This window comes from Pelobates fuscus, chromosome 9 (assembly GCF_036172605.1).
Source record: "Pelobates fuscus isolate aPelFus1 chromosome 9, aPelFus1.pri, whole genome shotgun sequence".
NCBI classification, from domain to species: domain Eukaryota; kingdom Metazoa; phylum Chordata; class Amphibia; order Anura; family Pelobatidae; genus Pelobates; species Pelobates fuscus.
In genome coordinates, this window is record NC_086325.1 from 11541800 (window position 1) to 11554894 (window position 13095).

At 37.9% G+C, this 13095-nt stretch overlaps 2 protein-coding genes across 5 annotated transcripts in view; both read right to left on the reverse strand.

Annotated features, from left to right (window-relative positions):
- The window catches only part of LOC134572302 (cytochrome P450 2C8-like), a 94139-nt gene that overhangs the window by 74685 nt on the left and 6359 nt on the right, over positions 1 to 13095 (reverse strand). The window lies entirely within an intron of this gene.
- Positions 1 to 13095, reverse strand: part of LOC134572282 (cytochrome P450 2H2-like) — a 57802-nt gene that overhangs the window by 3129 nt on the left and 41578 nt on the right. For 2 of the 4 annotated variants that reach the window (XM_063431151.1, XM_063431152.1), the window contains exons 2-6: positions 4725 to 4911; positions 4023 to 4172; positions 683 to 843; positions 360 to 536; positions 103 to 244 (exon numbers count right to left, since the gene is read on the reverse strand). In XM_063431151.1, coding sequence (XP_063287221.1) covers positions 103 to 244; positions 360 to 536; positions 683 to 843; positions 4023 to 4172; positions 4725 to 4911 — 817 coding nt within the window. Of the gene's footprint in view, positions 1 to 102; positions 245 to 359; positions 537 to 682; positions 844 to 4022; positions 4173 to 4724; positions 4912 to 8066; positions 8281 to 13095 lie in introns of those variants that run through there. The other 2 variants (XM_063431153.1, XM_063431155.1) reach the window with 2 other exon arrangements.

Here is a 13095-nt window from a genome sequence, read left to right on the forward strand (position 1 = left end):
AGCAGCTTGTTAAGAGAAATATAATCTAAACGCACTAATAGTGTGTACACTGAGCACTATCTGTACCCCTTTATAAAGGTTAACATATAAGAGTAATAATACCTTGTATCTCTGGATATTTAAGAAGTATCAGGAAGCCATATCTTAGTGTTAAGCTTGAGGTCTCAGTGCCAGCAAAGAATAAATCCATTATGGTAGACAATAAATTCTCATCATGGAATTCAGTATTGCGATTATTTTTCTCCTAGAACAGTATGTAAAATTATGATAAAGCTTCTTTTCCAATCATTTTCAGAGATACTAATTGTAGATTCTAGACGTTTTTAGAACTGAACAAGTCTTATATGACAGTGTCCTACCTGGTCCATCTTTATCAGAAAACAGTCTATGAAGTCCCGTGGGCAGTTTGTGTCCAGTGTCTCTCGGTGAGATTGTGCCAGATCTTTAAAATACCCTCTAAGTTTATTCAGAATTGTAAAAATGTTCTGGTGAGGTCCAGGAATCCATCTCCCCACATGTGGAAAAATGTTGAGCAGCTATAATAGAAAAAAAGAATACAAAACTCTAAGGAATAAAAATCAATAACTGTAGAGTACTTTTTAGGTATATTTGTCAAGATTAATTGAATACTATTTCCATAATATGTACCGATAGTCACATATGTTATCAGCCAAAAACTCACCTGACCAGAAGGAGAATTTACCAGTCTAACGATATCTCTAACATATGCCAAAAGTTTCTGAAATTTCTTGTCTTCGTAGTCATATCTTTCTCCAAATACAATAGATGCAATCACATTGGACACTGCTTGTCCCAGGAGAGTTATGGGATCTAAAGGAGTCTCTGTTATTAGAATTATAGGACATGTTATAAGATATACTGGGAATACAAGTACATAAAATGTATCAACTTTAAAAAATAAATGCAAAAAAAAACAATAGCTCAGAACACTCCATGCAAGAACAAGTTAAATACTCAAAGATTATGTTCGTCAATGAATAATGTAATTTTACTGCAAATTGAACACATTTCCAAGAGATTAAATAGACTGAGCAGTGCCTACTTTATTAAAGAAAATAAGTACATAATGATTGTAAAAGTGTGAATGGAACGTTTGGAAAAGAAATGCTCACCCACCAGCAATGATCATATACTATTAATTCCCTGGGATAAAAATAAGGCTATAACATATACACTGTTATATACTATATGCTATGCACCACACATCACCAAATCCTCCATTATGCAGATTTTATTATGTGATGTATAAAGTGCAACAAATTCTACAACATTCCACAGTAAAATATATAGTAGTTGATTGCGAGTAACATCGTGTGTGACTTGTCATAGATTAATCGATTAAAGTAATGTCATACACTGCTTGACGAGACCAATCTCGCCACTGTGCATTGGAGGAGCCTGGTTGCCCACCTGCTGCCATTAGACTATGGCCCCATGTTGAAATGCTTGATTTTCCCCTGCAAAGACACGAAAGCCGGGTTATTCGGTGCTTGCCCTGTTTGAGCGGTGATACTCCAGATAGCTATGCCATGGAGCCCATTCGTATAATCAAAGACTATGGGAAAGACTTTGGCTCCATGGCAATTGAACTGTATGTGTGTGATCTGAGCGCCATTTAGTAATAATGTGCGCTCAGATCTGAGCTATCTGGGGATATGTTGAATATACCTGTTTTATGCAATGGCTGCACAGTTACATATTTTTATTTATTTTATTGTCTTTTGCTGCCATGTGTTTAATGGAGTTTTGCCTCTGTCCTTGGAGATAATTGGATTACTTCCCAATTATCTCCAGGATAGAAGACTCTGTGGAACTGGTTTTGGGCAGAAAAGCCATGCTTCATTTGGTCACAAAGGACTACGATCTATCTTTTGAACCACTGGACCAATTTGTATGTTTTTGACGTATGTTTGTATTTGGAGTACGCTGATTCTGAAAATGTAACGTCAATTTTATGTTAATGTGATGCATACTTTTAAAGTTATGAATAATGTGGAAACACTGTATTTCTCTGCCTGTGATAATTACATTAACCCATTGTGTAAGGTAATTGTATCACAGGCAGAGGGGAGGATTTTGTGTGGGAGTGTCTGAGTGTATTGTACGTGTTTATTGGTTGTTTTCCAGAACCCTGTGGGTGGTACTAATGTGTGTATAAGAACAATAAACCCACAGCTCTGGCTATTCCCGCTTGACCCTCAAAACAGAGCCTTGTCTCGTTCTTGGGGGGATTTATTGTATGCTGTTCCAGTTCGACTGCTAGGAGTGTAAACCTATTCGTATGGTTTTTCCTATTTGGCTGTTTACGGCATTCATATGGTTTCCTGTTCGGCGGATTGGTGTCTACAGTAGCTGTGCCTGTTTCTCTGGAAGGGGAGATCTACTAAACGGCTTTTAACCCCTTTTTATGCCTGGGGGTGCCGTTACAATTGGTGGCAGCGGTGGGATCATTCCCACAGCCCAGAAGGACAGCTACAAGGAAACACCATTCCCTGGATTTACAAATTGAGGGCAACGCATGTCTGAGTAAAGCGACCCTGACAGCAGCAGGATGGAACCAGCAGTTTTATACAATGAGAGTGTCATGGACGATCGAGATGCAGTCCGCAAAGGCATCTGGTACCAGGCACTGGATAATATACAGCACCAGCGGGGCGAGGGACTCCCCAGTGAGGAGCAGCTACAGCAGACACAAGTGGCACTGCGGATGCCCCTCCTGGAAGAGTAGCCCCTGGAGGAGTGGATAAAGGAACTGGAGAACCGGGTATTGCAGGAGCTGTGGCTGGAAGATGCCTATGGAAGATGCCACTGTGCATTGGAGGAGCCTGGTTGCCCGCCTGCTGCCTTTAGACTATGGCCCCATGTTGAAATGCTTGATTTTCCCCTGCAAAGACACGAAAGCTTGGTCATTCGGTGCTTGCCCTGTTTGAGCGGTGATACCCCAGATAGCTATGCCATGGAGCCCATAGCTATGCCATGGAGCTCCATGGCAATTGAACTGTATGTGTGTGATCTGAGCGCCATTCAGTAATAATGTGCGCTCAGATCTGAGCTATCTGGGGATATGTTGAATGTACCTGTTTTATGCAATGGCTGCACAGTTATATATTTTTATGTATTTTATTGTCTTTTGCTGCCATGTGTTCAATGGAGTTTTGCCTCTGAAGGAGTCTATGGTGGTTATAGTGTCAGCTGGAGTGCTTGGAGCCCTCAGGAAGTGCTAGGAGCATCCTTTAACAGAGGTACCCATTCAGGGTGCCAGGTGATCCATTACATTGGTGGCAAGCGGTGGGATGGCGTCCTAGTGCGAGATAAAGGAGCTCAGAGACACCGTTCGTGGATTTACAAATTGAGGGCGATGCTAGTGTTCATACAGCATCCCTGTCTACAGAAAGATTTGGGAAATTGGGGTTCATGGACCCCTGGGCAGCACACACACCTGAGGAAGAGAATGAATTGGAATGGAGAGATAATGCCCGGAAAGAATTATGGTACGATGCCCTGGAGGAAGTCCAGTACGGCAGCAGCGCCTTCCTGGTGTCGCATACCAGTTGGAGGAACAAATGGCCTGGTGGATGCCGCTTCTGGGAGACCAACCCGGAGGGGAGTGGGTAAGACAACTTGAGTTCCTTGTGGAAAAGGAACTGAGCCTGGACGGCTCATACCGGGCACTGTGGTGGTGCACCGTCCAGCCAGAGACGTGGAGGGCAGAGGGCATCCAGCCGGAGGGGGAGAACTACACTAGCCCTGGCCTGTTGTGGAAGGCCTTAGCGGAAGATGTCGACTTCGGCAGTCCAGCAGAGTCACGGTACTGGGCTATCTTGCATTACCAGGGAGAGATGTTACAGGGCCCGAGATCTATTGGACTGGGAGAAGACCTCCGCCGTTTCGCTGCCATGGAACGAGAGCTGGAGATGGACTATGTGGAAGACCAGAGATGGAGAGTAGGAGGAATATTGCTTAGATTATGTTTCCAATATAGGTTTGCAGCTTCTACTGACCTTTATACTTCCTAAAGGCCTCAGAAAGACACTGAGCTTCCTCTTGGATTCTCTCCTCAACGCTTCTCTTCCCCATTCCAAAATTTCTCAATGTCATGAGAGCGAATCTCCGCATTGTCTTCCACCTTTCCCCATTGCTCATGATCACTCCTACAAACAACCACAAAGAGAAATGTACTGGATGCCACCATTTTTATCAAATAGTTATTACACTAAAAGCTTTGGAGAATATTAATCTATTAACCAGGAAGAATCAATGCATCATTTCCACCTCTCTGCATTACTCATAATGACTCCTAAAAAGGTCCAAATACACTTAAAAATGCCACGGACCCTTACCATTCTGCCCTTAAAATGTTCCTGATGGATTTCCCACGAATTTACAGTGTACATATGTATTTATTTATTTAATCACTAAACTAAGGTTTATTTACGCATTTTGAGGCGTCCAAGTCAGCACAAACATTGTTCTTTATAGTAAGATCAGTCAAGATATGCTATTCACTGCCAGGGAAAGTTGTAGTGGTAATTTTTTTTGCCACATTCAATATATGTACATAGGGTTAGAAGAATTAACACAATTAAATTGCTGATGTAAATATTAATGGAGAAACAATGTGCAGCCATTTTGTTTAGATTACAATTTGAAAGTATTGCGGTATAGGACTTCAGACCATTTAAATATAATACTTGGATTCTTACCATAATCTTTGAAGATAAAATCATTAAGGTCTGAGCTACCTCTGTCGCTAAATGCATCACTGTAATCAACGAGAGCTTCTTTCACCGCTTCATATCCAATAAGTATGACTACTTGTTTATTAGCCAGATAAATCGTGAACACGGGTCCATATTTCTCACTCAGCTTCAGAGAGATAGATAGATAAATCTTTAATTCCAAATGTGTGGGAATGAAACACAAACAGATACACAAAAACATATAGACAAAGACTCACACGCACACAAACATTACAGACACATACACTACAGACACATACATACGTGCTTCCTTTCATGCTACAGCCACAGTTCTTGACAGATTTCAACTCCCACAGCTCCAGTCTCTCTATCTTTTTTCTCTCTCTTTTTTTCCCTCTCCATTAGCAACATGTCAAAGAAAACCAAGACTCGCATTACCCAGCAGTCTTCCCAGAACATGAGTTACCGTTATGTAAGTTGTTATTTTGAAGAACTGTTTTACACAATTCCAAAAACCAAGAAACTCAGATTCTGTTATGGGTAACTTTGATATAAGATAGATTGATAGGTGGGTGGATATGGATGGGTTTGTGGGTGGGTGGGTGGATGGATGGGTAGGTAGGTGGGTGGGTGGGTAGGTGGGTTTGTGGATGGATAGTTTTATTTTCTAGGTGTACATTAAATAAAGCCTGAATGTTAAATTCACAGATTTAAACTCACACTATTCAATTTAAACGCAGTCTGTGAAATAAAAATGCAGATCTTGGCAATATTGATTCTAGGTAATTAAATGCACCAACACGTGAAGGAGATGGGTAGACTTCAAAATATTACATAATATAGGGAACATTGGAAAAAAAAATATTTAGAAAAAAGATTAAACATTCCATTCAACAATTGTATTAGGATTAATAAGGCATCTCTTTCTTATTATATATTCAGCAATCCCAGATAAATTAAAGGGGAACTGTCACTTGTCTGTCAATTACACCACTGAATACATTTTAAATATATTTTAAAGTTTTAGCAATGACATTGTGATCTGGTTCAGACAAGGCAAAGCCAGTGCAAACATTGTTTCATTTCTTCTGTTCTCTGTATGACTTCTCTCCGTTGACTAATAAAAACTAATGGAAAGGTGTAATTAGAAACAAAAAAATTTATATGGGCTGCAACATATAACTACAAGTGACCTAAATAGAGTGTAAGCTCAAAATCTGAACAAGTATATGTGCGCTCCTAAAAAGTAAAATAAAGAATAAACATAACACTTATAATACAAACGTATATTTAATAAGTAAAAAAGACCTTTATAATCAAGACATCTAAAAAACATATGCAATTATGACGAACTAGATCTGTTGCTAAAGGGTAAATAACCAATCAAAGTGGATACACAAATCCTGATAGAATAAAAAATGAAATAAAAAACCAGGATGAACACCTAACAGATACTCTGTCGAAAAAATGAAACAAAGTATCTGGAGGTGTGACCAATGCTAACAAATTAATTAATAAACAGGACATAGGTATCACACAAATATGAAAATAGTACCTTGCCTCGGTGGGGGCCCCCACCGAGGTATAGATGGGAAGGAATAACAGTGGCCACTAATTATAAAAAACCGCTGGAACGGCCGTTGCACCGCGGTCGGGATCTTCAAAAAAGACCGCGGTGTAGATGGAAAGCACTCCTCCAATGGGGCCAAGATATATTCTCTCACGCTGGGTATGTTGTGCTGCACTGCGGTCGGTATCTTCAAAAAAGACCGCAGTGTGAAGCAAATCAACTCCCGAGGAAACCGGCACACAGCTATAACTTCCCACAGCAACAGAGCAGGACGTCCCGAAATCAACTGCAACTCATCGACGCGTTTCGTCCCTCCCACGGGACTTTTTCAAGACAAGGGAGTTGCCGAAGATCAGAGTTTAAATAGCCATAGCCCAGCTCAGTAAAACTGGGCAGGAGGTAAGTTCTGGACTGGATCCACAATCAGCTTTGATAGTTAGCAATAGAGATAAGTACTAATAGGGTACTTATCATATATCACACTCCTATGTATATAGGAACTATTGCTATACAAATAAGTGTTGCACAAAAGAAAAAATATACAAAAATGAAAACAAACATATATATATAAAAATATATATGTAAACAACAAATACAAATTGATAAATAAATGAATAGGTAATAATATTGACAAATACATTAAAGTTAAGCCACCTAAAAAATGTTTTTAAATTATTAATCTTTACAATGAAAAGGGGAGGGGGGGGGGAAACAAATTATATATCAAATATCAAATAAAGAGTTAAACACACGACTAGACAGACTAACAAACGGACGGTAGTTTGTCCAGAAGGACCCAAAAACGGATCTCAAAAAATATATATATATAAGCATAGAGGTGCATAAAAATGTAAATGCTGTCACATGGTCCGCACTGGATAACCAAGATAAGTGCATGTACACAAATACAAACGTGTATACTAGTTAGACCCACAATACAATCTCGGATATGAATGCCATATTCACAATGATAAAGATTGTGTTGCTACATAAAATCTACCAATATACAGGGCTTAGAACAAATCCAGCTCCTCATTTAGGCCATTTGGTGTCATTGTATTTAGCTTAAAAATCCACATAGATTCGGACTTGATTAATTCCCTTTTCCTTAGTGCTCCATCCTGATGGGGGGGGATATGTGTCAGACCCAATAGCTTAATGCCCGATGGATTTTTCTCATGGTACATAGCAAAATGTCGGGCTACTGAGGACTTGGTATTGTTGCGAATTATAGCTGTCCTATGTTCGCGAAACCTGCATTTCAGGGGCCTGGTGGTTTGGCCCACATACTGCCGATTACACGGGCAAATCAAAAGGTAAACTACAAATGGAGTGTTGCAGGTAATTGCAGATTGCACAAACAATACCTCTGAGCTGTTAAAGGGGCTACAGCTAGAGACAAGATGACAGATAAAGCCACAGGTAAGGCACTTCGTACGACCACAGCGCTTATTGATAGGGCGCTCTTTTGTTGACTGCCGTTGACTGCCAGGTGTAAAGACATTATAACAATGCAAGACAGGCAATGAAGATTGGGGTGCCCAGTTGCAGGATAAAGAGGTGTACATTTCTACATTTTAATTTTCACATTTTTTTTCACAAATTCCTATTTAATAAACAAAGAAATAAATTAACAAAATATAAAATAATCTGGGGAATTACAGTTTCCCTTTGAGCAACCAGCAATTCAGAAAATCCTTTTTGAATAGTCTGTAAGAGAAATTAATTGTTGTTGTGACGGACATCACAATTTTTATTAGTGAAATAAAACTCACCTGAAGCAGGGACTGGGGCAATTCCTTGATGCTAATTTGGAGAATATTTCCCAACAGGGGCAGAGCTGTAGGTCCAGGGGGCAGATTTCCCTTCTTGATGTGGCTTCTCCACGAATTTAAGTAAAACAGAACTGTGATACAGACGATCAGAAGGAATGTTCCTACAAGTCCTAGATCCATTTTGACAATAACATGCTTGTGACTTGGTTTGAACTATGTCCTTGGTGTCATTTATATTTGTATTGCAGAACAGCATTGAATTACCTAATATTTCATGTGAACCTTGGAACGCTAGATATGAATGTCTGCTGACTTGGTAAACTGGAGGGTAAGGCTGAATATATGTTTAATAATGTGAAAGTTTTAAATTGGAATCCAGTCCATTCCATTGGCAATTAACATATGGATTAATTTTCTATAAGGTCCTGCTCTTGGTGAAGTTTTATCATTAAGGTCTTGTGTAATAAAAGTACCATTGGCCAGGCTGTAAAGAGCAATGTGAGATAAACATTGCACCCCCTACTATGCCGTCCTTGGGGACTCGGTCCTTCAACACCGGCGATCGCGGTGGGGGGACTCACCTGGAATCCCAGGGAGTCCCTCTGCTTCCATTCCGGCCCTCCTGGGCCATGTGATCGCGAGGTCATACATTGTATAAGTGTATTTTAATATTAATATAAATATAATTTTATATATAATATATTAATATCAAAATAAACGTACAATGATATCAATTAAATATATATACATAATTATAATTATATATATATATATATATATATATTTATATATAATATAAAAAAAAGAATACGTTAAAAATATAAATGTAATTACGTTCTAACTGTATTTTGGTATTAATATATATATATATATTGATATCAAAATACACGTAGAACGAAATAATATATATATATATATATATATATATATATATATATACATAAGTATATACGTATATATCACTATAGAAAAAACAAAAGGGAAGGCTGCTCTCCGGACTTTTAAAACATAAAAATGTATTCAATTATCATTAAAAACGACCAACGTTTCGGTCCCCGTTCGGGACCTTCCTCAGGGTCAAAAAATAGAACAGCAAAACAATGTTTTGCTGTTCTATTTTTTGACCCTGAGGAAGGTCCCGAACGGGGACCGAAACGTTGGTCGTTTTTAATGATAATTGAATACATTTTTATGCTTTAAAAGTCCGGAGAGCAGCCTTCCCTTCTGTTTTTTCTACATTACTTGGAGCTCTGGTGGTGCGCCCGGCATTGGACTGCCTTTCAAGCGTGAGTGCAGGGGATACATCTATTTTCTATATATCACTATATATATATACCTATATATAAATAAAAATAATTAGAAAATATGATATATATATATATATATATATATATACACACACACATATATATATATTGTGACAAGACCAATCTCGCCACATTGCATTGGAGGAGCCTGGTTGTCCACCTGCTGCCTTTGGACTATGGACCAGACTTTATGTGAATGTGTTAACCCAGATAGCTATGCCATGGAGCCCATTCGTGTAGTTAAAGACTTCGGCTCCATGGCAATTGAGCTGTGTGAATAGGGACTGAGCGCTATTCGGTAGTTTTGTGCGCTCAGATCCCAGCTATCTGGGGATATGTGAAATGTCTGTGTGTTATGTGTAAAAGGTGACTTTATGTATTTTAAAGTGTTTTACTGTCTTTGTGTCCCCTTGTGCATAATGGAGTCTGGTCTCTGTCCTGGGAGGTAATTTGATTACTTCTCCATTATCTCCAGGATAGAAGACTCTGAAACCGGTCTGGGCCAGATAGCCATGTGCCAGCCAGGCTCCAAAAGATACTTTTACTAACTTTTGAACCCCTGGTCTGATTCATGCCATTTTTTTAATATGTTGTTCCTCTGAATGGATTGATTGTGAATATGCAATTTTTATGTGAATGTGATGTATGGTTTTAGAGTTATGTAAGTTGGGTAAAAAGTATGTTTTAACTGTATGTGTAATTGAGTTTCCTCTCATGATAAGGGGAGGGAATCTGTGGGATGTAACTGTGATGTGATTGGTTGTTTTATCCCTCCCTGTGGGCAGTCCTGTATTTGCAACAACTGTAATAAAAACCAGACTGGGTGTGCCAGCACCTGAGACCACTGCTTGACCCTCAACACGGAGCCTTGTCTCGTTCTTGGGGGGATTCACTATATGCTGTTGGAGACTGATTGCCAGGAGTGTAAGCTGATGTATGCTTTTCCTGTTCGTCTGCTAGCAGCTATTCGTGAGGTTCCAGTTTGGAGTGCTATTTTGTATCCAGTTCGGGAGTTTGGTGTTCTGCAGTAGCTGTGCCTGTCTCTCAAAAAGGGGCATATCGCCTAAACGGATTTTAACCCTTGTCTGCAGAAACGGTCCATTACATATATATATATATATATATATATTAATTCTTCGTATATGTTTATATAATATTTTTACATACTTAGGTCATTTTATTAATTACAATTTGCGGGACCTACCTGACACCCAGGCCGAAAGTCCAGGAATTTAATTTGGTAGCACTATATTTAACCCTATAATTTTCCAAGACATCATAAAACCTGTACATGGGAGGTACTGTTTTACTTGGGAGACTTCGCTGAACACAAATATTTGTGTATCAAAACAGTAAAATGTATTACAATGATGATATAATCAGTGAAAGTGAAGTTTTTTGCATTTTTCTTACACAAATGGCACTTACACTGACGATATTATTGCTGTAATACTTTTTACTGTTTTGAAACACAAATATTTGTATTCAGCAAAGTCTCCCGAGTATAACAGTACCCCTCATGTACAGGTTTTAAGGTGTTTTTAAAAGTTACAGAGTCAAATATAAGGCATGCGTTTCATTTTTTTCACATTAAATTTGCCAGATTGGTTACGTTGCCTTTGAGACCGTATGGTAGCCCAGGAATAAAAATTGCCCCCATGATGGCATGCCATTTGCAATAGTAGACAATCCATATATAGGTATTGCAAATGGGATATGTCCAGTCTTTTTTAGTAGCCACTTAGTCACAAACACTGGCCAAAATTGGCATTCAAATTAGTTTTTTTGCATTTTTCAAACAAATATTAACGCTAGTGTTTGTGACCAAGTGGCTACTAAAAAAGACTGGACATACCTGATTTGCAATACCTTGGGTTGACTACTATTGCAAATGGTATGCCATCATGGGGATAATTCTCATTCCTGGGCTACCATACGGTCTCAAAGGCAACGTAACCTATTTTTTAATTTATCATTAACTATTCATATATTGAACATCATTTATTATCAATAAAATTGTAAAAAATGTGAGAAAATAAGATTTTTTTTAAAATTTGAATTTCCGTCTGACATTTTAGCTGTGAATGTCATAATACTGTTAGGTTTTACTGCAAAAAAATGCACATATTTGTAATTAACAGGTTTTATGGTGTTTTGGAAAGTTACAGGGTCAAATATAGAACGTTCCATTTTCAAATTTAAATTTGCCAGATTAGTAATGTTACTTTCAGACGGTGTGGTAGCCCAGGAATGAGAATTACCCCCATAATGGCATAGCATTTGAAAAATTAGACAACCCAAGGTATTGAAAGTGGGGTATGTTCAGTCTTTTTTAGTAGCCACTTAGTCACAAACAATGGCCAAAGTTAGCGTTCATATTTGTTTTTGTGTGAAAAAAGCAAAAAAACTTGGCCAGTGTGTGTGACTAAGTAGCTAATAAGAAAGACTGGACATACCCAACTTGCAATACCTTGGGTTGTCTAATTTTGCAAATGGTATGCCATCATGGGGGTAATTCTTATTCCTGGGCTACCATACGGTCTCAAAGGCAACATAACCAATCTAGCAAATTTCAATGTCAGAAAAATGAAATGCAAGCCTTATATGTGACTCTCTAACTTTCCAAAACACCATGAAACCTGTACATGGGGGGTACTGTTATTCTCGGGAGACTTCGCTGAAAACACATATATTAGTGTTTTAAAACAGTAAAACATATTACAACAATAATATAGACCATAAAAGTGCCGTTCGTTTGTAAAAATGCAAAACACTTTACTTTTATTTAAAATATCATTGTTTTAATACAAATGAACAGTTTGAAACACTAATATTTGTGTTCAGCGAAGTCTCCCGAGTAAAACAGTACCCCCTATGTACAGGTTTTATGGTGTCTTGGAGAGTTACAGGGTCAAATATAGTGCTTGCAAATTAAATTCTCTGCACTTTCTCCCTGTGTTGTCAGGCATGTCAATCAAATTTTAATTAATCAAATCACATAATTATGTTAAAAGATTACTTAAATATACACGTAGAATTTTAATATATATGCATTTATAGGTATTTAAATTCTATGTGTATACTAATGTAATCTTTTATGTAATTATATGTATTTATCTATATATATATATAGTGTTCAAGTAGAGATTGTAGCCGTATAAGTCCAGTGTTTATGCGTTCACATATACACATTTATGTGTGTGTGCATGTATAAAGTGTACCATCTTCTACACTGTCTGCTTGTTTGTTTTTCGTTTCCCTCTCTCCCCCCTCACTCTGCTCTGCAGAAAGATATTTATGACCCTCTACAAAGTTTGGGTCTATTTTATCCCAAACCTGTGTCTTATCTACACTCATGTCGCTTTAACCCCTGTATCACAACTCAACTTTGAATTCTATGTGTCGTCTTGCTCAGAAATGCTTCAGACTTGAGAAAGGGAGGTTATCCCGAAAGCTTGTCATTAAAAAATTCTGTTCGTCCAATAAAAAATGTATTACAAGATACAAATTTTATCTGTTTTTTACATCTATCTATATATATATATATTTGCGGTTATTTGTATTTTATATATAGATAGATATGTATAGAATGTAATTCTAAGTCATTTTGTTACCAATATATATATATATTAATAACAAAATACAGTTAGAATGAAATTACATATGAATATATAATTTATATTAAATTTTGTTTCAATATTTTATTTATTTATTTTATTATT